Source organism: Pleurodeles waltl, chromosome 4_2 (assembly GCF_031143425.1).
Source record: "Pleurodeles waltl isolate 20211129_DDA chromosome 4_2, aPleWal1.hap1.20221129, whole genome shotgun sequence".
NCBI lineage: Eukaryota > Metazoa > Chordata > Amphibia > Caudata > Salamandridae > Pleurodeles > Pleurodeles waltl.
Window position 1 is genome coordinate 1,032,505,032 of NC_090443.1, and position 26,179 is coordinate 1,032,531,210.

The 26,179-nt window shown below is 46.7% G+C and overlaps 1 protein-coding gene across 1 annotated transcript in view; it reads right to left on the bottom strand.

The window, feature by feature from the left end:
- Positions 1–26,179, bottom strand: part of LOC138293648 (MLX-interacting protein-like) — a 168,708-nt gene that overhangs the window by 40,298 nt on the left and 102,231 nt on the right. The window contains exons 11-12 of the mRNA XM_069232939.1: positions 13,343–13,377; positions 10,413–10,506 (exon numbers count right to left, since the gene is read on the bottom strand). Of these exons, the coding sequence (XP_069089040.1) occupies positions 10,413–10,506; positions 13,343–13,377 (129 nt within the window). The remainder of the gene's footprint in view (positions 1–10,412; positions 10,507–13,342; positions 13,378–26,179) is intronic.

Here is a 26,179-nt window from a genome sequence, read left to right on the forward strand (position 1 = left end):
CCTTCTTCTACATTCTCCGGCCATGTGGGGTGCGCTTGCGAGTTCACCATCAAGACGACTGTGCTCTTCTGTGTTTCTTGTGGCCTCTGGTGAGCTTCGGTGGTTTTCTGTGAGAACTTGCAGCTTTTTTTCGGTTCTTCCAAGATTCCTTGGAGCTTCTCCAACATGCTTCCAGACCCAACAGCATTAAAAAGAATCTCAGGATGGTGACCACAAAAAGGGACTTCCTGGGCATACATCTGACTTCACACAAGAGATGGACTTACCACCAAATGGTGGTCAACGACACCCACCCAAAAAATTATTATTTTTTTAAATAAATACATCGACTAGATGGCGGAATAATACACAGCATGAGAATCAAGAAAAGGATTCATGCTGCCAAACACCAGGTTGCTAGGAACAAGTGTAAAAAGGTGACATGTGACCTAGGCTTCCTGTCTGTTCACATCTGAGGAGGTGCGTAGGGGGCATGTTCTATACTGCAAAGTGATTGATACACATTGTAGGAAAGCGCCCCTTTTGGCATGGTCACCCCCACTTTTTTACCATTGGTCCTGAGGATTTTCAACTGAAAGTGCACTGGGTTCCTGCTAAACAGGTCCCCAGTGCCAGTGCTCTTTCCCTAAAACAGGGTAACAGGACTAACTGTACAATGGGCACAACCTCTAGTACTTCTATAAGTCCCTAGTAAATGGTAGCGCTGGGACCTACGGCCTGGGTAGTAGAGAGGGTCCCTAAGGACTGCAACATGTATTGTGCCACCCTAAGGGACCTCCCCCCTAAAAATGGTACAAAGCCTGTCATTGCAGACTGCGTGTCACGATGAAAGCCATGAGTGAAAACACGGCATGGCACACTCGTGTGCCATGCCCAAGTCACTGCATCTAATATATGTAAGTCACCTCTACAGCAGGCTTTGGAGCCCTAAGAAAGAGTGCATTATATTTGATGAGAGCTCATTTCTGCATGAGCAGACATGCCCTGTGATGTCTAGATTGATTACTAGATGTTACAAGAGAATGGGGAAAACATCTGTAGGAAGCTGGCCTGGTGTGTGGTGAGCACCTATGGTTTTATCACCTTATACCAGGTCCAGGTATACCCTATTAGTGAGGTGTAGCCAGGAATCTCTAGAGCTAGCTGTGGATGAGCAGTCAAGACTTATCTAGGAGACATGCAAAGCTTATGCAATACCACTACAGTCACACACCACTTACACACACATGAAAGAACCACACAGTGTTACAAAAATTAAGGTACTTTAGTATAGTAACATAAATACTAAAACACTGTATAGGCAACACTGTATTAGTAGGTGAGTAAACACAGTAATATATGCACATTAGAAGTCGGGGATTACCATAGAAAGCAACAGCAAATAGGAAAATAATAGTAAACAGTGAAGGCCCTGGGGGAGACTAAACCATATACTAAGTAAGTGGAATGCGAGACAGTCCCCCACCCAAGGAAGTGGAATCTGTACAGGGGAGATGGAGGAACTAGGAACCCCTAAAGTTAAGTACCAGGGTGCCCGTCAGCGACCAGGAGAGAGGTGGTAAGTACCTGGATTTTCCCCAAACCCATAGGAGAACTTTGGAAAAGGACTGTGCAAGACCCAGGGAAGACTGGAAGAAACCAAAGGTGGATCCCGACAGAAGAAAATCTGCAAAAGAAGGGGACAAAGTCCAGTTCAAGATGGAGGGTCCTGTTGTGGCAGGCCGCACTACCCACCCTTCTGTGGATGCAGGACAAGGTCAACAATGGAGACAAGGAGTCAGCTGTGCAGCACTGGAGCAGGAGAAGAGTGTCAGAAGTGATGCAGGCGATGTCCCAAGACGGAAGAAGAGTTGCAGTCAGTCAGTAGTGTTAGAAAACCACCAAGTCTTGGCAAAGGCAAAAGTCGCAGATAAAGAGTTGCAGAGCGGCCAGGGAACAGCAAGGTCCAGGGGCCCTCAACCCAAGGAGGGGAGTCCCAGGCGACCCAGAGCTGTGAGGAGAGTAATAAGACGAGGATGCAATTCCCAGCGAGAGCAGGCACAGGAGCCACAGTGAGGCCCATTCAGCACACCTGAAGAGGAGTCCCTCATTGTGGAGCAGCAGGCAGGAGACTGTGCTTTGCAGGGAAGAGTGCTGGAAGAGTGTTGGAGGCCGGGGCTACACGGAGGATGAAAATCCCTTGGAAGAAGAGCCAACAAGCCTTTATAGCTGGAAGAGTCGCGGTGCACAGGGGTACTATCCTGCAAGGAGAGGCAAGAGCTTATCGTCTCCCAAGTTGGACAGCTGGTAGAGAGGACCAAGGGGACCACTCCAAACCACCACCTGGGATTCAGGATCCACGCAGTTCCGGAGGAGAGAGGATCAACGCAGCTGGTCGTCGTTGCAGCTGGTGCCTGAGGATGAAGTGGAATGACTCCTTTACTCCAAGGGAGATTCCTTCTTGCTTCTTGTGTAGGCTGAAGACTCATCACCCTGTGGATGCACAGTGAGGGAAATGTTGAAGTTACTGGAAGGAGAAGAAGAAACAATGTTGCAGAGCGGAGTCGTTGCAGATTGTCGAGTCCTTGAGGGTCCAGTTGCAGTCCCGGTGGGCAGAACATGAAGTAAACAATCCAGAGGAGTCCTGCTGGAATCTTGCACTTCGAATCTTAAGACCCACCCTGGAGAGAGACCCTAAATAGCTGAGGAAAGGGGACTGGTCACCTAGCAGGAGGGGGCTGTGAAGTCACCTGCATGACCTGGCCACTTAGATGCTTCCAGGGGCCTCTGCCCACCTTGGATTCAAGATCGCAGAATCAAGTGGCCACCTGGAGGGGCTCTGGACATCACCTCTGGGGTGGTGCTGGACAGGGGAGTGGTCACTCCCTTTTCCATTGTCCAGTTGCGTGCCAGAGCAGTTTATGCAAGGAGGGCATCAAATGTGCCTTTCAAAACATACCAGTGGCTTGGGGAGCTATCCCTCCCAAAGCCATGTAACACCTATTTCCAAAGGCAGAGAGCGTTGCCTCCCTCTCCCAAAGAAAATCCTTTTTTCTGCCTTCCTCTGCTTGAGCAGGCAAAGCAGCAGGAGGGCAAAACCCTGTCTGTAGGGCGTAAGCAGTGCGGGCTGCTCAGAAACCCCTCAAAGACTGGTAGGAGCAATGCTGGGGTCCTCTAAGCAGCCCCCAGAGTGCATGGAATCATGGAATCATACAACCAATACTGGCAACAGAATTGGGGTATGATTCTGACATGTTTGATACCAAACATGCCCAAGTTCAGAGTTACCAATATGTAGCTGGACATAGGTAGTGACCTGTGTCGGGTACATGGGTAAAATGGCTTCGACGCACTTACAAAGTCCAGGAAAATTGAGCTGGAGTTCGTAGGGGCACCTCTGCTCATGCAGTGGTGCTCTCACACACAGGTACTTGCACCCTGCCCTCTGGGCTAGGAGGGCCTGCCTTAGGGGTGACTTCCAGTGGCCTGGGCAGCGACATGTAGCGGGAAGGTGCATACACCTTTTCACGCAGGCCGCAATGGCAGGCCTGCAGACACATTTTGCATGGGCTCCCATAGGTATGTACTAGACACTCGTTATTACGAGTTACCCAGTTAAATAATGGCTTCAATGAAGCCTATGGTGTTCGGTATCAAACACCTTGTCTTAATAAATCTAGACTGATGCCAGTCTTGGATTTATTATGACATGCACCCAGAGGGCACCTTAGAGGAGCCCCCTGAAACCCACCAGACCCTAGTGTGCTGGCTGACTGGTATTGACCAGCCCGCCACCACAGACAGGTTTCGGACCCCCTGTAGGTGGGAGCCCACCATCTGAGGCCAGAAACAATGCCTGCTCCGGAGGAAAGTGTTATCACCTCCTCCGACAGTATGGCTAGTGAATCTGCATAACAAGGCCAAGGACTTAGAAGTCCCTGCCGCCTTTGATATGCGACCCCAGCTTCCCCCAGACCTGGGAGATGCCACCCTCTGCCCTGAGGCCCATTTACCACCAGGACAGGTGGGAAATTAGCTATGCAAGTCGGAATGTTGCCCTTCCAAGCTAGTCACACCCCTAAGGTGGGCAGCCTGCTGTGCTCAATGACAGAAGGGTTCCACCAGCTTGTTTTTGGTGAAATTAGGAATTCTAAGACAGGGTTACACCCACTCTCCACAGGCCATATAATGGGTGTAATCACCCCACAGGTAGGTAGCCCATTGGCTACTACCCTACACTCCCCTAAATGGAGTATTTGGGTGTCCCTCCGACACTAAGAACTTACATTTTTCTGACTGGTGAAAGAAGAGAACAAAGAAGAGCAGAAGAAGCTAGAACTACAGACTGCTGGTGGACTTTGGCACAAAACCCTGCCTGCCTACCTGCTCCTGTCCCACCAATCTTGACAACCCATTTTGTCCCGCAGCTGTGCATCCTCCGAAAGCCTTAGAGGGCCTCCAGCACTTCACAAAGCCATCAGCATCTCCCCTGAAGTGAAGGAGCCACTTCCCTGCAGCCTCCAGACACCAACTGCAACATCTGGCTCACCGTTCTGCTGACCACTGGGTCCACCAACACAGCAGTCGCCCAGGAGGAGGCCATCATGCTCCAGGAGGTCAGATGCATCTCTCCACCAAGTGAAAAGACTCCAAGACCCACCGGAGCCATCATGCAATGATACCCGGGGTACCGGACCCCTTGCAGCAACCAACGCTTGATTCCAATCCAGACTCCAACACTGCAAGCACCGGTCAGCTGACGAGGGACGTCAGCATCACAGAGGCCAGCACTGAGAGTGGCCCAGCTGTCCTGTTTTGCCTCCTTCTGCAGGTCCAACCAGAACCATGGGCACCTTTGACAAAGCAGCAGGCGCAGACTAAAACCCATAGAACCTATGCTCCCCAGGCCAGGTCCACAACAACCCTGTTCCCAGGACCCCCACCAATTGAGGCCCCCCCGTTGGAAGCTCCCAGACTTGTCCCCAAGTCCTCCTCTGCAGCTTGTTTCCAGGTGGCCTCCCCTCATCGCCAACCGTGCAGTGCGAGGCACCCGACTTAACCAGCACCTCTGCGCCCAGACACCCCACAGCAGGTAAAACTGAACTGCTAGTGTTTCTTGTGACCTTGCCCCCCTAGCACCCTACAACCTAAAGGGGACTCCCGAGATCCATCTGCAAAGACCCCTGTGCAGTAACTGTACTTTGCCCAACGAAAGTTTGAGTGACACTGTTACTTACATGCAAAAATTTATCAACTGAATCGTAATTACCCAGTTACTAGGTTCTTGGTGTTAAGTTAAATATAAAAGTACCTGTATTTTTCTAAAAACAGTTTTCAAGTTTCTTTTTGACTGTGTGTCTCATTCACTGCTTGTGTGGTCACCAAATGCTTAGCACTACCCTCTGATAAGCCTCAACTGCACGCCCACACTACCACAAAAGAGAGCATTTGGGATTATTATTTTAAACCCCTGTAAACCAATAAGGGTTGTCTGGACTATCTGCACTGTGTCCCCTTACATTCGGTACACTACATGGATAGCCAGCTTCCTACACAGATAAGTAGCGTTTTCAGTTTGTAGCATCGGCTTCTGTGCACAACACATGGCTAAAAAGCAGAGACCATTAAGCAGTGGCTTGCGAGCAGAAGCGACAGACATTTCAATCAACAAATTAAGTACTGTTTTTCCGACCCCTGCCTTTTGAAGGGCATGGATGTCCGCTCAATGTGGTTTGGTGAACATGTGGATTGACAACCAGGTGGCAGCATTCCATGCGCCTGCTAGTGGTACATTGTGTAAGAACACCATTGTGGCTTTCGAGAGTGGAACGAGCTCTAGGCACATCATGAAGTGTGCGTTTGCTTTATGTATAACAAAGCAGGATTCACCCACCAAGCCTCCTGGCACGCCCTGCCTTAGGACTGCCCTGATAGTGCTGCCAACGTATGGCTGGGCAAAGACAACAAATAGTTGTTTTACTGTCAGTCACAAGTCTTAGGCCTTTTCTGCTAGTAATTGTGGCTCAGGGGAAAAGATGGTAAATATTAATGTGAAATGGTGGAACGATTTCGAATATAAAATGAGCCTATGTGCGTACCACCAATCTTGCCTTTGTCCACTTGTATGATGGGGTCTATGACAAAGCCTGAAGATCGCATACCCTTCGAAGAGATGTGATAGTCGCAAAACATTAATACATCCCATTCCAAATCAGTATTTGGAAGAGATGCCCTAAACACACCCATTCCAAATACTGATTTGGTATTTGGTCACAAACACAAATTATGATTCTGTAATGTGTTACCAAATCGCAATTTTTGTTTCATACATTTGAAAAAAAGAGCCATTTTCGGTTGCAAACTGCCCAATTCTGTGAATTTGACCTTTTTGTGAATGCAAATAAAGCTTTGAACATCTGGCCCTTAATATTATTCTGGTGCTTCGGATGGCTCATTCTCTGGCCCCTTTCTCTCGTTACAAGGGTAGGAGTCTGACCCTCCCCCATCCCTCCATTTGCATGTTTCATACCCGCTGTAGTAGCTCTACTTTGCTTCTTCATCTAGCCAGTTGCATTCTTTGATTGGCCAAAGGTAGTGCCTGACTGCACTTATTGCCAGCTGCAAATGAATCAGGGCCTGAGCTGCAAGGCCCTGGTTACTGCAAACCTTCGGGGGTGCTCCACAACATTAACCTGTGCCTACTCCTCTTCCTCACCTATTGCTCCTCAGGTCCCATCTCCAACCATCACGGTGGTCCTGACCGAGGTTGCAGCACATGGATCTGGGCTGGGGCTAGAGGGTGCCACTTTGCATGCATGCCAGCCACTGGAGTGCTGCAAGGCACTGAGTGCCAGGACCTAAAGGTGGAGAGGGTTGTGCAAACGGTACATGACCAGGAAAGATGATCCCAAGAGACGGTGCTGCAAACAGTGCAGGCACAGAGACAAGAAAGCGTTGCAGCTGGAGGGAGCATCCAATAGATGGTGTAGCAGGGCTATACACATTGTACATTGGTGGTTATCGGACTCTACAACTACACATTCCCTAGCAATACACACCCTTCATTATTATTTTATCAACTACATAAATGCAGTGGTAACCCATTTGCAAACAGTAAAGGGTCCGAAAAAGGAACCCTTCCCCTTTGGGAATGTTGACAAGAACATTTTTTAGGAGCGGCCAGTGGTCCATGTTACTTAAATTTATCCTGTTTTAATTTTTTTTTTTAAAAATCCTGTTTTTCTTTAACGAAACAGATTGCTTTTACATAAAGCAATTTTGTTTAACACATTCACAGACATGGTGATCTGATGACCTCAGCAGGCCCCATCCCTGTGATGGCCATGATTCATAGTAAGTCACAATTTGCGACCTACCTCTTTTTTAATCACGAGGCAGGTGGAAATGAGACCCACTGTAAATACGTTTTTTGCAAACCAACCTATTAGTACATAGGTCGGTTCACAAAAACAGAACAGGTTTGGTAAACGTCTGTGTGCAATTTTCAAGTAATGTTACTGAACCCATGGTTAGTACATGTGGCCCTACATGTTTCTAAAATATTTAATTATCACATCACTTCTTACAGAATTATGATTTCATCACCTCTGAGGGCTAAATAGGCAATGAAACGAGCAGCCCAGCACGTGTCACTCTCTCTAGCCCAGCTGCCTGGTGGGGTGTATGGGCACACTGTTCCCGAAAGGGTTGCTGGAGGTAAGACAGGGTGACCAGCATGGGTTTCACTACACAGGGCGGTTTGCTTCCAGTGGAAGGATTGCGGGTGTTCACTTTCATGAGCCCCGTCTTCTGCACACAAACGGCTGCAAAGACACTCCACTACTGTGCTAGAGCTCAGAAGGCTTCAAGGCAGCACATTATCCGGTGGAGGATGCTCTCATAGCTTTAGTGCTTTCACCTTCCACCAAAGCTCTGCGAGTCTGCTTTCCAAACGAAAGTCAACGAGCTTCCTATGATCAGCCATTCACAGTCTCTGGAAATTATTGTTCTGTGATTCTTAAGGCCCATGTACTATCACCATGACTGTAGGTGCTCCCTCGGACTGCTGTCTACGGGCTGTGGCTAATTCCAGCCAAGAGCTCCCCACTAGGCTGGGCGGCCTGCCACCGAAGTACACAGGTGTGCTTGGTATGTCTTGTGAATGGATTTACAAAATGAGTGTCAGTGTCACTTCGAGCTGCAAATAGAGAATTCTAACCCGCGGTGTGAAATGGGGTACCTCGATTAGTCGGTGTTTCCGGCACCGCTACAACTTGGCTGTGTGTAGACCTCTAGGCTGCTTAACCTTTGGGATGTTCTTTCATAGTATGGGGTTCCTGCTGAAATATTTACACTGTGAATATTCACCCAGGGCTAGAAAAGAGATATGGTGAGAAGCAATCCTAGGAACCTGGTGATGGACTGAGGACACTGGTAAGCGCAGAAAGTGTAGTGCGGGGAGTAGGTTAGTCTGCTGCAACCGTACCAGTTCTGAAGACTTTTCCTAAACACTTTGTAATGTAAACTGTTGGCTGCCCTGGTTAGACAAGCAGAGAAACTAATAACTGGTGAGACTAGTGAGCACGGAGTCAACTGGAGAGAAGACATGTTTGAAATGTAGTCCCACAGCCTGGCAGTACAAACAATGAGATGATGGGAGATCAACAGAGAGGGAGAGAGAAGATTAAAAATATAGGATAAACGGAAGTGAGGTTAAAAATCAGGAATGAGATGGTTTAGGAACCTGGCTCTTTATATGATATATCAAAATAAGATATTGTGCAAAGAGTCCAGGGGTTCCCTTACTAGTGGCTGGGGCTTGCTCTAGCAATTCCAAGCTGCTCTTTAGGTGGTAGTGTGGTCGAGCAGCCTTAGGCTTATCTGACAGGAGTGTTAGACATCTGCAAATACACACACAGTCAATAAATGAGACACACGTCTCAATAAGGAGATCCACACCAATTTACAAAAAAACAAGTCTCTTCATATATGTTTAGGCTCCAGGATCAATACGATCAGCTAAGTATTTTTTACGTGAAAAATCTTTACAGGTTTCAAAAGTCGACACAGTGCATTTTTCAGACGCAGTATTGTTATCCTATGGAGGAAAAACAAGTACTGCATACAGGTATAGTACAGCGACTTACAGGACCAATCTCCTGGACTTAAGGTAAGTACTGGGCAAGGGTCAAGGCCTGGGGTGGAGGAGTCAGCCTCTCTTCTTTGAGTTAAGCCAGATCTGTATACTGAGGGCAGTGGGCTTCTTTAAATGCCCCTGCCTTGGCACGCTGCTGGGTGGGGTGTGTAAACATCTCTCATAGGGCAGGCTTTATTTCTGAACATCCGGGAGCAAAGGCTCTCACCCTTGGGGGTCAGAATTATGTCTGGTGGTGGCAGGATGGCTAATACTAGTCAGTCAGCACATTGGTAGTTGGTAGGTTTCAGGGGGCACCTCTAAGGTGACCTCTGGGTGTATGTATTAATAAATCCATCACTGGTATCAGTGAGGGTTTATTAATACGAGCTGTTTGATAGCAAACATCCCTTTTTTCAGTGAAGCCATCACTTAGCTGGGGAACTCAGAGTCACCAGTGTCCAGCACATGCACTTAAAATGGCTTCCTTGCTTGCTCACTAGGTCTAAGAATCGACAAAGACATTGCAGAGGCATATCTGTTCATGCAGATATGTCCTTACGTCCAATATAATGCACCCTGGGTTAGGGCTGTAGGGCCTGCTGTAGGGATTACTTACATATATTGCACGCAGTGTTAGGGGACAGGGCACACAGGCTGTATGCCATGTCGTGTTTTCACTCTTAGCTGCACCAAGACATGCAGCCTGCAATGGCAGTCTGTGTGTGCTAGGTGAAAGGTGCCCGAGGGTGGCACAATACATGCTGCAGCCCTTGGGGACCCTCTTTGTTACCCATGCCCTAGGCAGAAGGGGTACCATTTACTAGGGACTTACGGGGGGGGGTACTACCAATTGGGGAACAATTGTACAGTTTTAGGGAAAGAGATCTGGCACTGGGGCCCTAGTTAGCAGGACACAAGTACATTTTCATTGACAATTGCATCATGTACCAGGCAAAAAGTTGGGGTGATCATGTTAAAAAAAGACACTTTCCTACAGACGGAGGAGGGAAGAGAGGTGAAGAGGTATTCGAGTTATTTGAAAGGGAAGTGGGAATTAAAGAGATAAGAGGGTAGAAAGAAGAAATGGAGTGATAGGAGGTTGGTAGGATAGTGAAGGGCAGTACGAACGAGGATGGGTAGAGAGGGGGAAGGAAAGGGACTAAGATGTCGCTGGGCCTGCATTTCTAATCCAGTTTCAACACTTAAAGAAGCACAGAAATCGGAAACTTCTTAAACAATATCGAATATATGAAGAGAAAAGTACCATGCTTCTTAAATTACTGAACCATCGCCTTACCTGTGACATACAGCTGATTGGGCAGGGAAGCGGGCTTGGTTTTCTGTGTAGTGTTGAGCAGGACTGTGGTTGACAGGTCTGGCAGTCCACATGACTAGAAGACGCAGAGAGGGGACAAGAAAGGTCATGAGGAGAAAGAGGAGCTGGGTTCAGCACAATACTCAAAACAGACCGAGTCAGTTAAATGAAGCCCTATAAGCACAGCTCATCACTTCAAATGGCCTCTCAACTAAAAAAAAGGTCCATACTCTTAAGAGTCTTCTGCAATGGCCTTGCCTTGAAAGATCTGTACTCTTGCATCGATCCTACATGCACTGATTCTTGCCTCAAGCAACCCTTGCGTACCACGGCCCATACTCGCGGTTTGTCTCAAACAGTCCCTCTCAGAGCTTTGCAAGTCAAACAGCCTTATGTCTTGGATGGTGAGAATTCACATGCAATCCTCCACAAGCCCAGTTTGCCATCCCAAATGATGCCACCTCTGGTACGGTCTTATTATTCCACAGATGCTTCTGTCACCTAGGCTCTACTTGGAGTTTACTTTCTCAAAAGGCTTCTTCTCTGGTGGCCACTAATCACCAAGCTTCTATTCGCTTGTAAGGCTTATAACTTCACATAGCCATGCACTGTAAGAACTACTTTTTCACACATAGTGCTAAACCCATCTAAGCATGAGCATTCATACACGCACACACTCAGATTTTCTATAATAGGTTAAGATCATTTGGATCAACATCTTTTCTTTCCAGCCCATTGCCTAGTTATGGAGTTTGCCTTGTTTTTAGTAAGCGTTTTAATGAGCGTCATCCTTATCTCATTACAAGAAGATTTATCCGATGCACTGGTTTACACATCATTGCTGGAATATTATAACTGGGAGGACAAACAATACTAAAATTCGCCCATTTGGGTTAATTTTAATTAATAAAACGAGAAGTGACAGTAACATTTTCACTGTGAACAGAGTAGACAGGAAGAAACTGAAATGAGCAAGAGCCTTTGTCTGCTCTATCTGGAGCTTTGTCTTTTTGGTAATATTGTAAAACCCAATAGTTCTTATCTTATTTTGCCACTGAGTATTTATAGCAAACTCTGTGTTTCCAGAGGAAGGGCATCATTTGTTTTGCTATTAAGTTTGACACAGTTTCACATATCTGCGTAAACTTTTCCAAAAAAGTTCATCCACCTGAGCGCCTTCCTTGAACATTTTGTGTTGATTTGCCAATTAAGGGCCAAGAAAAAAGAGACGGGGGGGACAAAACATTGATTTCCCATGTTAATTCTCATAAGAAACGCTGCTCTCCGGTAGAGTAAAAAGACTGAATGGAATTACACTAAATCTGGAAAAACTTTACTGAGAAAACAAAGGAGGGCTTGGGTTGGGCTTTATAAGAAGTCTGGAATATCTGGACGGTTAGTCCAGCAGTATCGAAAATGTTAAAAATAGGACCCTCTGATTTGTTGAGGGAGCTTTTTCTCCCATCTGCCATCTTGATATCAAGGGACCAGGAGCAGTGCCACAGTATGAAGTGATCTGATTGACTCGCCACAACTAAGATGAAAATTACATTACCATAACAGTCTTCAACGTCTCAGTATCTGTGTCCTGTCCTGAACCCCCCCCTCTCCCGCACACTAGCCCACACCCTGCCCTTTTAGGGGAATCCTTGAGGGTCTCAGATTCGCCATATCCTGGGGCAAAAAAGAAAAGTGCTACAGGTTCCTCGGGTGATCTTGCACAGCACTACAATACCATGGGCTTGATGCTTGAGTGCCAACACCTGTGAAAACTATTAAAATAAGGAAATGTGGACTGGGTACCTGTGGGGATTTCAATTATTGATGTCATCAAATGTCATAAGCAGAGCATGGCGGGGGATTTGCTTCACTTTGGGATGTAAAGGATGAGATTTCTTGTCTATGCAGCAATGGACAAACCTTTTCTACTGAGCTGCATAACAGGCATGGGTTGTAGACCGTCTGGCCTCTTTGAGGACAGACATGCATTATGTGGGAAAGTGAAGTTACCTGTATTCCAGGATCTCTGGTGCCAAATCGTAAGACTGAGTTGTGCTGGCTCCAGATGCATAATCTGACTGCATTTCTGTGCAAGCAGGTCGTGCCTGAGGGAAAGCCTCTAATGAGGATCCATTGATAACTCCAGAAGTGTGGAAAACCAGGGCTGTTTAAGCCCAGTTTGGAGCCACTTATATGGCAGAGATGTTTGTCTAAGCCTCCTGATCACAAATGAAAGAAGTGGAAAAGCTTAAGCAAATATCCCCGACTAATTCATCCATTGACAGTGCATGTGGGTATATGGCAGCAAGTTTTGAGACATTTGTGTTTTTAGCTTTGGCAAAGAGGTCTCTCTGCAGACTGTAAGTATGTGTGAAGGACCTGGAGGCCTGTTGAATGTAGCAGGCATCAGCCACACTCAATCAATACAAGTGAGAACGGGAGACTGGGCATTACTGCAGTGCCACTACGGGGCCCTAGTTTAATAAAACAAAAATGTATCCTGAACTTGACAGAGCTTTTTTGTAGCAAACTTGGGACTCTACAGGGAAGACAGGGGTGGCACCCACCCTCTTCACCCCCTTACTAACTCATCAACTGACATCATACAACATCCAGGTAAATCAGGCACAATATACTTGCAGGGAGTTGGATACACTTAGAAAAAGTAGAAGATTGCACCTCAAACTAATCTTTCCCTCGTGGCACAATTTCCCCTACGTGTAGATGGAAAGTACATCACTTGGCACCTGATAAAAATAGAAAAACTGCAAAATGGCTTTCTGTACAATGGTCGGTCATCCACACCTCTCAGGAAACCAATGAACGGACTAAAGGAATACTGCAGTACTGGTATGGCAATGAGGCTGTGTCTCTTCCTATCTTTCGTCATGTGACTGCCAGGACTGGTTTACCTGAGGCTGGTTCCTTGTGGGCTGTCCTGGAGCGCCTGCGATAGAGAATCACAATTATTTACTTTCATAGAAGCCATTCTATCACATCGGTACATCACTACATGCTGAACCATCCTCTACTATCTGCAGGTATCCCTAAAGACTCATTTTATAATCTTGGGGTGTTACAGGAAAGAAATCAGTTCATGAACTGCAACAGTAGCTGTGCACCCATGTGTTGTCTGCTTATGTCATCTACGTGTTGGCCAGAACAGTGCATTAAATTTAGTGTTCACAATTTTACACTCTGAGGGTCAACAATAAGGACGTCAACCACTGCTCCACAAGGTTCCAAGTACCAGGTACCCTTTGACATCAGAGTGTAGTTGTGAATGTGTTAAGTAGAATTCACTGTAAAGAACCACTAGGGTGGCATGTTAAATTAAAGCACCTTCAAGGTATAAAACTACTGTGACAGGCAAGCAACTTTTATTATACAGAATGAAAGGCTAAACATCCTCATGCTCTGCATAGGGCAAAAACGTGTGTGGTTGGACTAGGCTACTAGTCACTTTCTTAGAAATATTTTGTGGAAGGTAAATGCTTGAGTTTTAAGATAGTGGCCTTATCTGTAACGACTGATCTGTGTTCTGTTAACTTGCCTGAATGTGTGCAACAATCCATCCATCAGGCCAAGCCAGTCTTGTGGACTGCCATTCCATCAGTCAGGTTTTGATAAGATGCAAAGAACTGTCTGACAAGCGAGCAATTATGCTTAGCCCTGTTTTAAACTCCCTGAAGGATTCTTTCTCATTGCCTCTAATCCCATCAGCTTGTTACCTTTGCCCCTCTTCCTAGCCCACTCCTCCCAGCCCACTCCTCCCCAGTGCTTTGTGGCAATCTAACAGCAGCATTAACCGCAATAAAAATAATGTTGAAGAAGTGCTTCAGTGTGGAACTTGCTTCTTCTTGAGTTGAGTGAAAGATAGCAACCTCTGTGACTGCTCTGGGAACTGTAAGCAATAATCATCCCAGAAACTGTCAATTTGTCCATAATGTAAGCATTTTCCTCAACTAAGGGTCCACGTTCCCCACAGCCAGAAGTAATTTTAGGACTGTGAGCCTGAGTAAAGAGTTCGTAGACATGGTGTTTTTGTTGGATGTTTTCTTTTTACATCACTGGTTATGTTCTAAGGAACAAGTTACTTACCTTTGGTACCCATCAGGAATGTGAGCACCATAGCAAGGCGTGACGAGGGGGGAAACAAACAACTTAACCCTTTTAGAAAATGCATAATGATGAAAAGGTGACACTGAAAAGGTTAGGTTAGAAGTGTCATTTCTGGAGGTTAATTGAAAAACCAAAGCTCAGGCAGGGTGATCGCGGTCTGTAAGGAAATGCCTCCTTGGCATGGTTGCCCCCTGACTTTTTGCCTTTGCTGATGCTATGTTTACAATTGAAAGTGTGCTGAGGCCTGCTAACCAGGCCCCAGCACCAGTGTTCTTTCCCTAACCTGTACTTTTGTATCCACAATTGGCAGACCCTGGCATCCAGATAAGTCCCTTGTAACTGGTACTTCTAGTACCAAGGGCCCTGATGCCAAGGAAGGTCTCTAAGGGCTGCAGCATGTCTTATGCCACCCTGGAGACCTCTCACTCTGCACAGACACACTGCTTGCCAGCTTGTGTGTGCTAGTGAGGACAAAACGAGTAAGTCGACATGGCACTCCCCTCAGGGTGCCATGCCAGCCTCTCACTGCCTATGCAGTATAGGTAAGACACCCCTCTAGCAGGCCTTACAGCCCTAAGGCAGGGTGCACTATACCATAGGTGAGGGTACCAGTGCATGAGCATGGTACCCCTACAGTGTCTAAATAAAACCTTAGACATTGTAAGTGCAGGGTAGCCATAAGAGTATATGGTCTGGGAGTATGTCAAACACGAACTCCACAGCACCATAATGGCTACACTGAAAACTGGGAAGTTTGGTATCAAACTTCTCAGCACAATAAATGCACACTGATGCCAGTGTACATTTTATTGTAAAATACACCACAGAGGGCACCTTAGAGGTGCCCCCTGAAACTTAACCGACTATCTGTGTAGGCTGACTAGTTTTAGCAGCCTGCCACAAACCGAGACATGTTGCTGGCCCCATGGGGAGAGTGCCTTTGTCACTCTGAGGCCAGTAACAAAGCCTGCACTGGGTGGAGATGCTAACACCTCTCCCAGGCAGGAATTGTCACACCTGGCGGTGAGCCTCAAAGGCTCACCTCCTTTGTGCCAACCCAGCAGGACACTCCAGCTAGTGGAGTTGCCCGCCCCCTCCGGCCAGGCCCCACTTTTGGCGGCAAGGCCGGAGAAAATAATGAGAATAACAAGGAGGAGTCACTGGCCAGTCAGGACAGCCCCTAAGGTGTCCTGAGCTGAGGTGACTCTAACTTTTAGAAATCCTCCATCTTGCAGATGGAGGATTCCCCCAATAGGGTTAGGATTGTGACCCCCTCCCCTTGGGAGGAGGCACAAAGAGGGTGTACCCACCCTCAGGGCTAGTAGCCATTGGCTACTAACCCCCCAGACCTAAACACGCCCTTAAATTTAGTATTTAAGGGCTACCCTGAACCCTAGAAAATTAGATTCCTGCAACTACAAGAAGAAGGACTGCCTAGCTGAAAACCCCTGCAGCGGAAGACCAGAAGACGACAACTGCCTTGGCTCCAGAAACTCACCGGCCTGTCTCCTGCCTTCCAAAGATCCTGCTCCAGCGACGCCTTCCAAAGGGACCAGCGACCTCGACATCCTCTGAGGACTGCCCCTGCTTCGAAAAGACAAGAAACTCCCGAGGACAGCGGACCTGCTCCAAGAAAAGCTGCAACTTTGTTTCCAGCAGCTTTAAAGAACCCTGCAAGCTCCCCGCAAGAAGCGTGAGACTTGCAACACTGCACCCGGCGACCCCGACTCGGCTGGTGGCGATCCAACACCTCAGGAGGGACCCCAGGACTACTCTGATACTGTGAGTACCAAAACCTGTCCCCCACAGCGCCGCCTGCAGAGGGAATCCCGAGGCTCCCCCTGACCGCGACTCTTTGAACCTAAAGTCCCGACGCCTGGGAGAGACCCTGCACCCGCAGCCCCCAGGACCTGAAGGACCGGACTTTCACTGGAGGAGTGACCCCCAGGAGTCCCTCTCCCTTGACCAAGTGGAGGTTTCCCCGAGGAACCCCCCCCTTGCCTGCCTGCAGCGCTGAAGAGATCCCTAGATCTCCCATTGACTTCCATTACAAACCCGACGCTTGTTTCTACACTGCACCCGGCCGCCCCCGCGCTGCTGAGGGTGAAATTCCTCTGTGGGCTTGTGTCCCCCCCGGTGCCCTACAAAACCCCCCCTGGTCTGCCCTCCGAAGACGCGGGTACTTACCTGCAAGCAGACCGGAACCGGGGCACCCCCTTCTCTCCATTCTAGCCTATGTGTTTTGGGCACCACTTTGAACTCTGCACCTGACCGGCCCTGAGCTGCTGGTGTGGTGACTTTGGGGTTGCTCTGAACCCCCAACGGTGGGCTACCTTGGACCAAGAACTGAACCCTGTAAGTGTCCTACTTACCTGGTAAAACTAACAAAAACTTACCTCCCCCAGGAACTGTGAAAATTGCACTAAGTGTCCACTTTTGAAACAGCTATTTGACAATAACTTGAAAAGTATACATGCAATTTTGATGATTTGAAGTTCCTAAAGTACTTACCTGCAATACCTTTCGAACAAGATATTACATGTTAAATTTGAACCTGTGGTTCTTAAAATAAACTAAGAAAAGATATTTTTCTATATAAAAACCTATTGGCTGGATTTGTCTCTGAGTGTGTGTACCTCATTTATTGTCTATGTGTATGTACAACAAATGCTTAACACTACTCCTTGGATAAGCCTACTGCTCGACCACACTACCACAAAATAGAGCATTAGTATTATCTATTTTTACCACTATTTTACCTCTAAGGGGAACCCTTGGACTCTGTGCATGCTATTCCTTACTTTGAAATAGCACATACAGAGCCAACTTCCTACACGGTCTAAAGACAGACTGAATCCAGCTGCGGCAAACCTCTTTCAGACGTCTGTCATTGAGATACTCGATTTTAGAGATCAACTACCTGCAACGATATGCTTTAACTATCGATATCACCTCTGTCAAGACTCATGGGGCTGATGTTAGAAAGGAGCACAAATTGACAGTGAGTGAAGCCCACCACAAAACACAGGTATCTCTAGTGTGACACCTGAACGAGAACGCATCCTGCCTACTGAGGGACATAATTCAGCCCTCTAGCTCCAAAGCCAAAATAACATGAGTGTGGAATAACATTTTAAAAATGAGAAGGAAGGCATTTCGAAGTGAAGATTCAGAACGGCACCAAGAGCTCTAATAAAAGGACTAGCATGCCTGCCTGATCACGTTCTCTGGAGAAAATTCTAAGTTCCCCTTGCTCAACAGAGCGAGAACCTTCAAAGTGACAGAGGGAAGGGTGGGCAGGCAGAGGCGTGTCCTTAGAGGAAAGAGCACAGCAATGTTTGACAATCTAGAGAAAGCAATGACCAGTGGCGATGGCCGCACACTCTCTCAAGAGTGAGTTAAAGGTTATATGTGGGAGGATTGGAGGAGTATTGCTCATGCTGTCCTCAATGACATTTGTTATGTTATGTTATCATTACTTATATAGCGCTTAAAACTGCCGGGAGGCCTCGTAGCGCTTTCGCTGCAAAACGGTCAGTGTCACCATCTAAAATCAAATAGAGATTAAGCCTTAAATAGCCAGGTTTTCAAGGCCTTTCTAAACAGAATCTCTTGTGATGTCGATCTGATATTAAAAGGAAGGCAATTCCATAGAATGGCCCCTTGATAGGATAGGGATCTTCCTCCCCATCTCGCTTTTTTCACAGTCGGAACTGTGGCCAGCATAGCTGAGGAGGATCTCAGTGATCTGGCCGGGCTGTAGGCAGATGCCAGGGATTTGAGCATTTCAGGGCCCTGATTAAATATGGCTCTATGAAAGTGACATAAAGCCTTAAACTGGATTCTTTTATCTACTGGAAGCCAGTGTAGGGATGATATTGCGGCCCTTATGGAATGATGTTTAGGGGTATTTAAAAGTAGACGTGCTGCCGCATTTTGCACCCTCTGCAGCCTCTGGATCACATATCTTGGTGCTCCCACAAACAATGCGTTGCCATAATCAAGACGAGAACCTATCAGTGCCTGGATAACCAGTCTTCTGGCAAGTGGCGGAAGTATTATCAGAACCTTCCTCAAAGTTCTAAGCAGAGCGAAGGAGGATCCCACTATTCTGTTGGCATGTTGTGACATGGAAAGTTGAGGATCTAACCACACTTCAAGGCTTTTAATGAGACCTTTAGGGGGCGGAAGAGTGAAGAGAGCTCCATTTGATGTACTTGGATATGTACTTGGATTGGTGGTGGAGGCTTTTGGTAGCCCAAAGAACATGACTACTGTCTTATCATCATTAAGTTTCAGTTTACTTCCTGACATCCAGGTCGCAACTCCATTCAGACAGGGACCCAATGCTGTCCCCATGTCTGGGTGAGCATTAGAAAAAGAGACAATCAATTGAGTGTCATCTGCGTAGGACACCAACTTTAGTCCAAATGATTCAATGATTTCTGCTAGGGGTCGCATATAGACATTGAAAAGTAGTGGACTCAAGGCAGAACCCTGTAGAACTCCACAGTTGCTGAGGATTCGTCTGGAAGTACATGATCTATCTAAGACCTGGAAGGATCTTCCATGAATAAATGATCAAATCCACTCCAGTGCAAGTCCCGAGATGCCACATTCTTGTAGTCTATTTTTGAGAATAACCAGATCAACAGTGTCGAATGCCGCACTCAGGTCTAATAAAATGATGGCGGTTTCCATACCTTTGTCCATCCTCTTTTTTGCTTCTTCTGTGATTGCAACCAGGGCAGTTTCCGTCCCATGCCGTGGTCTAAAACCCATCTGGGTGGGATATAGAAGCTTATTTCCTTCCAGAAAAGTGGATAGTTGGGTGTGTATGTGCTTTTCTGTTATTTTGGCCATTATAGGTAACAGGGAGATTGGTCTGTAGTTGGACAGAGTTTTAGAATTCAAATTAGTTTTTTTCAGGAGAGGCTTGACAATAGCCAATTTCCAAGAGTCAGGTACAATGCCAGAGGCTAACGAGGTATTAATAAGATTTGTGATTACCGGACTTAACACTGGGGTTCCCAAACAGAGAATCTGTGGGGGAGCAGGATCAAGTGGGGAGCCAGATTTAGTTCGGCCCAGTAATCTAGTCACTGTATCTTGGCCAATCGGGATGAAACTTGTTAACGCAATTTCCTTCCTGACCTCCAGGTTGGCCAACACCTGATCTCCACTCTGGGTGTCAGGAAAAGAAACATATATGTCCTGAATTTTATTTAGAAAAAAGCTTGCGAGATCCTCCACATGTTGTTGCGGGGATTCTATAATTTCTGGCTCCTCCTTGGGATGAATAAGGTCTTTTAAGGCATTAAAAATTTCCTTGGGAGAGTTAGCTGCAGCTTCAATTTTACTAGAGTAGTAGGTTGCCTGAACATTTTTAATTTCTAGATGATATGCTCTAATCATTCTTATATTCTTTTTTTTAGAGTCATCTAGAGTATGCCTCCATTTTCTTTCTTGCTTCCTACATTCTCTTTTCATCTCAAGTAAGCTTGTGTTAAACCAGGGAGCTGATTTCTTTCGAGGTAATTTTTTCATGGTAGAAAGAGGTATAATTTCCTCCAGGCTATCCTCAATCCACTTATTTAAAGAGTGAGTGAGAGCTGTTATATTCTTTGAATCTAAATTCCTTGGTCTCTTCTTCTCTAATGAGTTAATGAATTCTGTGGCCTTCAGTTTATGCCATTTCCTCCTATATGGAGGGTGATTGATTGTCAAGGATTTGTGTCGAGAGATGGTTAATTCTAATTCTACCAGAAAATGATCAGTCCATGCTAGCGGACGTGATGATATGAATTCTAGATCTAGCATATTGGAAAATACCAGATCAAGTGTGTGGCCTCTGTTATGCGTAGGACCCTGTACTAATTGCACCAGATCACAGGCCTTCATGTCTGCTATTATCATCTTGGTCGAGGCTTTATCTTCCATTTCCGCATGTAAATTAAAATCTCTCAACAATAAAAAGTTAGATTTAGTGCAAACCAGTTGCGAGATGATCTCTGATAGTGAGGTCATAAAATCTCCAATAGGTCCCGGTGGTGGGTAGACCAAAACACCAGCGATTGTATAATGAGGATTGACACTAATAGAAAAGGACATGCTCTCCCCTCCTCTAATTAGTGTGGGGATTGTTGTCATCCTACATGTATCTCTATATACCACTGCAATGCCACCGCCTCGATTCGGTCTATCAATTCTGCTAAGTTTGTATCCAGTAGGAAGAGTCATAGCAATATCTGGGCCAGAACTTTCATCTAACCAGGTTTCGGTAAGAAACAGAGCCAGGGGTTTTATTTGTTCCACTAAAAGGTGGATGTCCATTCTATGGGCCGCTAGCGAACGACAATTAACTAACAAAATCGAAGATTTATCAAATTCCGAATCTTTTTGGAGATCCGATCCTGATTGAGGGGACCAGGCACATACGGGGCATCTGTAGCTTTTAGTGCAAGGATCTAACTTTTGCGAGCAGCTGTTATAAGATTTATTATTCAAAGAAAGAAGTGTGTCCTTAGCGTAAGCAATCATTACCTTCTCTGTAGAATATGATTCATAATCTCTTGGCTCTTGGCACGGTCTGGCGTGGACGGGCGCAGACGGGCTTGCCTTTGCGCGCCGCGGTCATGTGGGCTAAAAATAGCCCACCAGCAGTCAAACGCTAGAGCGCTCACTCCCAAAATGGCGCTCACCGAGGGGAACCCTGAGCTACAATAGCGGCGATGATTCCGTAATTCTAAATCTATATAGATTCAGGGATTGACAGATTCTCTCTAAAGCACCCTTTCCGTTTCAATTTCAGTTTTAAAGTTGTCACGTGCAGACCATAACATGTGCTAAAAAGTGCCTCCGTGCATAAAAAACATCAGATTCATTTGGAGCTGTCAAGCCCCTTGTAGCTGCAAAACAACTTTGGCTCCTGCATGTCATGCACGTGCTAGCAACATCGATAAGGCAAGCCCAAGAAACAACCACTCAACTTGTGGTATTGCCACTAAAATTGGCAAAGAGGGAAAGGCGGCCCCAAGGACTGAATCACAGCATAACCTTGTATGAAGTGTTCCAAAGACAAACGAGGCTTCTTGTAAAGGAGGAGGGCTGTGTCAAAGGGCATGCCCATGATATTGGCTGGGACATCTCAATAACGGCCAGTGGAAAGCATCCAGGCATGGAGGTGGGTGGCAAAAAAGTCAATGGATTATGCCAAAGAATCCACTGTATTCGTGTCAGAGTAAAGGGCCTGTTTGGCGGAGTCTTACCCACCACACGCAACTTCCTTAACTTGGCCAAATACGATCAGGAAGGTTTCAAATGACCACTTGCACTGTTTCTCACACAGCTCTGGAATAACGGACCAGAAGTTGCATTTGTGGCATGAAGAGCAAGGCTCCCTGATGAAAGCACCTTTTTCCCTTTTGCCTCAATCCTTTCCGACCATCTATCTGTTGGAGTACAGGGTAAGGACAGAGTTCTGCTTAGGTGAAGACTCTCTGGAGAGGAGTGAGCAGCTAAGAGTTTCAGGTTCCCAGGCACAGGACAGTGGTGGCAGGCGTGTGCTGGTTCAACACAAGAGCAGAAGCTGGCATGCTCCTTGCAACCAAGGTGGGATCCATCTCATGGTGGATCAGAACTGCTGGGAGAAGTTTAGCCTTACTCTCCTCTACAGGCAATTCCAATTCAAGGATGCTGTGGCCTGGTGTAGAATATTCATGAATGAGGAAACTTTACTCAGTGGGAGGCCACGAAGGACACTCCGGATCCACCTCAGGGGAGTTATCCACGCCACAGGTATTGACAAGAGCCAAACATTCACTAGTATTCCTGCCACTAGAGGAGAAAAGATCACCCGACCCCTTGAGGTCATCATCATTATGGGAAACAATAAAGGGCTCTGAATTCAAAGCAAAAAGCTCCCAAAGCCTTCCAAAACATTCATTATCAAGGAATGGGCTGTAAATGGACCTTTCTATCTCTTCCTCCCCACAATACCCATGCAGGTTATTGCCAGAGTAAAGGGCCTTATTGCCCAGTAACCACAGACTGCATTTGTAGCCAGGAGAGGGCATCACAATTGTCATCAAGAAGGACTCTTGTATGTTTCACTGAATGAAAAGTGTGAAACTACCAAAAATGGTAAGGAACGGGATCCCTTTTCCTTAAACACACACACATTCTGAACATGTTTGTCCTGGTCTCTTAAATATGAATAATTTAGAAAGAAGTCCCAGGCAGAATCCTATATCTGATTAAAGCTGGTCAAGCATCAACAACACAAAATTGGGGCACTTCTCAAACAAAACGGCAGTACAGCAACGTAATCTGCACCAGTCCCTGTCATATTATCTTTGATCAGTTCCACCTATGCTACAGTACTCATTAAAATGCAAGTAATGAAGGTGTCCAGTTATGAAACTTGAGATTTTCTTTTATATATTTTTATTATGGCACAGTAACCCTAACCTGACCATTATTCACTGAACGTCAAGTGCACTACTCAAGATTCAGAACAAGCCTGTCCACGTGTGCAAGTCAATGTGAACGCAACCCTCTTTCTCCTCTCCTAAATTAGGGCAAAACCCTCCCCACTGTCTGTCCCATCTTCAACCACCACTAAACAGTCACAATACATCCATGTAAACATTACGTTAGGTAAGATTTTCTTGAGAGGTTGAATTGATCAAAGACATTATTGTGGGCTAAGCATCAATCACAGTGGTGCACTGGAGTTGGGGTAACTACTGTTTCAGATGTGTATTATCAAGTACTGCAACCCATTCAGTGAGGGGTTTTCTTAGACCTAAGTCTGGTCTCCGATGGAGTCGGCCTTGTTCTAGACTGGCCGCTGCCTTCACATTTGGTATGCAGTGAAGAGAGAGGGAAAGAGGCTGCGTTTAACCCTCACAGAACGAAGAGATTTATATGCAGAGAGCAGGTCTTGCTCTCAACCTCACTGCCTGAAGTCGGTAATGCTCTTTCTGGTGGACACTATCTAACTTTAACATCCTTCCCAGGGGCCACACCCGATCTAGAACATTTCCTTATAAATGCTCTTGCATGCTGGCAGATGTCACTGTCAGACTGCTCTAAACTCACGCCGCTTTCAGCAGTGACAAACCAGAGACATATAGCGAATACCCCTGGAAACGTATGTCTGTTTTCTTTTTAACCTCTCCCATACATTCTGACATAGAACAGTGACTGATCTAAAAGATGACAGTGTGAAAAACCTAATCTGGGATCTTTCTAGAACTCTGAAGGTCCACTCCACACAATAGATAAGAGCAAAACTGAAGGGAAGTAACTTGTTATGGAAGATATCCAACACTAGACAGAGCTGTCTGAGGGGGAGGCCTTGGATCTGGTAGAATGGGGCTGAGCAGGTCCTTCTGAGGAGGTATATCGTAGTGTGGGGCAAATGATGCTCAGTTTGTGTGAATACCAGCACCACACGACCTCAAACTCCATGTTAGAAACGTTCATTTAATTTTTGTTGTTCATAACAGGCCTTCTTGCTGCCTTTCTAATAGTCTGTGTAAGTTGTTTTAAATGAACTGAGAAACAAGTTATTCCTTTAGTAGTAAATACTTTTTACTTAAAAGTGTTCATTCTTCTTAGTGCATTGGGTGTGTGATACTGTGAATAATGAAATAGGTTTATTACTGTTACCACGGTGTCCTGGATCATTTCAAAGGGATTGCTCGTAACCCGACATATTTTTAACCCCCTCGGTGCCCGAGACAAGCTAGTCTCGTCCAGGCACACGGTGCTCGTGTGCCCTGGACGAGACCAGCTCGTCCTGCACCTGGCCCCCAGGTGGAGTGCTAGCGCTCCCCCCATGGGCCTCCCACCCACACCCCTAAGTCGAGGATGGAAGGGGAATCCCTTCCCCTTCCACCCCCATCCCCCTCGGCAATCTGATGACGTCAGCACGCTCACAGCCCGCCAACGTCACCAGAAGCTGCTGAGGACGCGATGGAAGCCATTTTCTTCCAGTGAGTCGGCAAGAGAGGACTTATTTGGTAAGTCTCTCTCTGTTGGGGGTTTTTTTTGGGGGGGAAAAACAGACACAGGGGGAAAGGAAAGTGTTTTTCTTTCCCCGTGCCTGTTTTCAGTGGATTCCTGGTCTACGATCGCAGACAGGGCCCGCGATCGTTGACCAGGAATCCCCACTAGGCACCAGAGATTTTGGACTTGTTTTATTTTGGGAGCGACCCCTTGGGCAAGGGTCGCTCCCCTCAGGGGCCATACATATTCCTAGCCCCGGGGAGGGGGGCGGGGGGGTCGAAAACCACTAGAACACCAGGGATTTTGTTTCTAATAAGTTTTTGGGCAGCGACTCCGTAGGCAAGGGTCGCTGCCCGGGGGCACAAATGTTTTATATGGTTCAGCCCCCCCCCTGGGGCGAGATCGGCCATGTTTTTGCCCGATCTCGCACCGGGGGGGTGCGAAACCCACTAGGCGCCAGGGATTATGTGGTACGTGTGTGTGTTTTGTGTGTTTTGGGGCACTCCTTGGGCCAGGGTTTATAATTTTTTTTCCCCCTTTTTTTGTTTTGTGCTGGGGGTGCCCCCTTTTGCTCCCTTTGGCCAGGGTCGCCCCCTTAAGGGGGCACAGAGTTGTTGGCCATTTCTGCCACCCTTGGGGGCAGATCGGGCAATTTTATTTTACGCCCATCTGCCTCCAAAAGGGGGCAAAATCCACTTAGGCACCATGGATACTGTGTGTGTGTTTTGTGTGGGGGGCAGCACCTTTGGCAAGGGTCGCCCCCCCCAAAGGAGGCACGTTACTGATTACCATTTCTGCTCCCTTTGGGGGCAGATCGGGCTATTATTTTTTAGGCCTATCTGCCCCCAAGGGGGCAGAAGCCACCAAGACATGAGGGTTTTTTTTTGTTGCTCCCCTTAGTTTTTTTGTGCTGGGGGCACCCCTTATGCCCCCTTTGGCAAGGGTAGCCCCCCCAAACAGGGTACAGAGGTGTTGGCCATCAGCCTATGTTTTTTAGGCCCATCTGGCCCCAAGGGGGGCAGAAGCCACTTAGGCACCAGGGACAATTTCTAAGTTCTTGGTGGCGGGGTGTTTGTCAACTGGCGAAGTATCTGTATTTGTAATTATAACAGTTTATTTCTTCTTTTTGTTCTGTTTCAAAGCTTTTGCTTCCTGTGCTGTGGATCCTTGCGGTTTTGGCAGTAGTTGTCCTGCGGTTTGCATAGTTGCATGTCTTAGGTAAGTGAAAGAAATTTACTCCAAAGGAGTATTGTTGACATGCATGAATGACATGTTTGTAGGTGGTGTACTAAATGCAGTATTGTGTGTGAAATTGTCCTTAGATTTGAGCACAATGATATTTGTGTTGTCATATGTGTAATTTGCTTTTTTCTTTTTAGTGGGATATCATTGGTGATTGCTGTGTCTGTTCAGAGTAGTTGCTGGTGAGTAGCTTTTTCAGGCAAGTGAGTGGTATAGTTTTTTAGTACATAACTCTTTGTGATAAAGCTACACTTTATTACTTATTTTAGTGCTCGTTGTTGTTGGCAGTCCATTTGTTGTTAGTGAGGACCATGGCTAGCCTCAGGGTGATCGCTCAGCAGGTTGTTCGCATGCTTTTTGAGTCGTCTTCA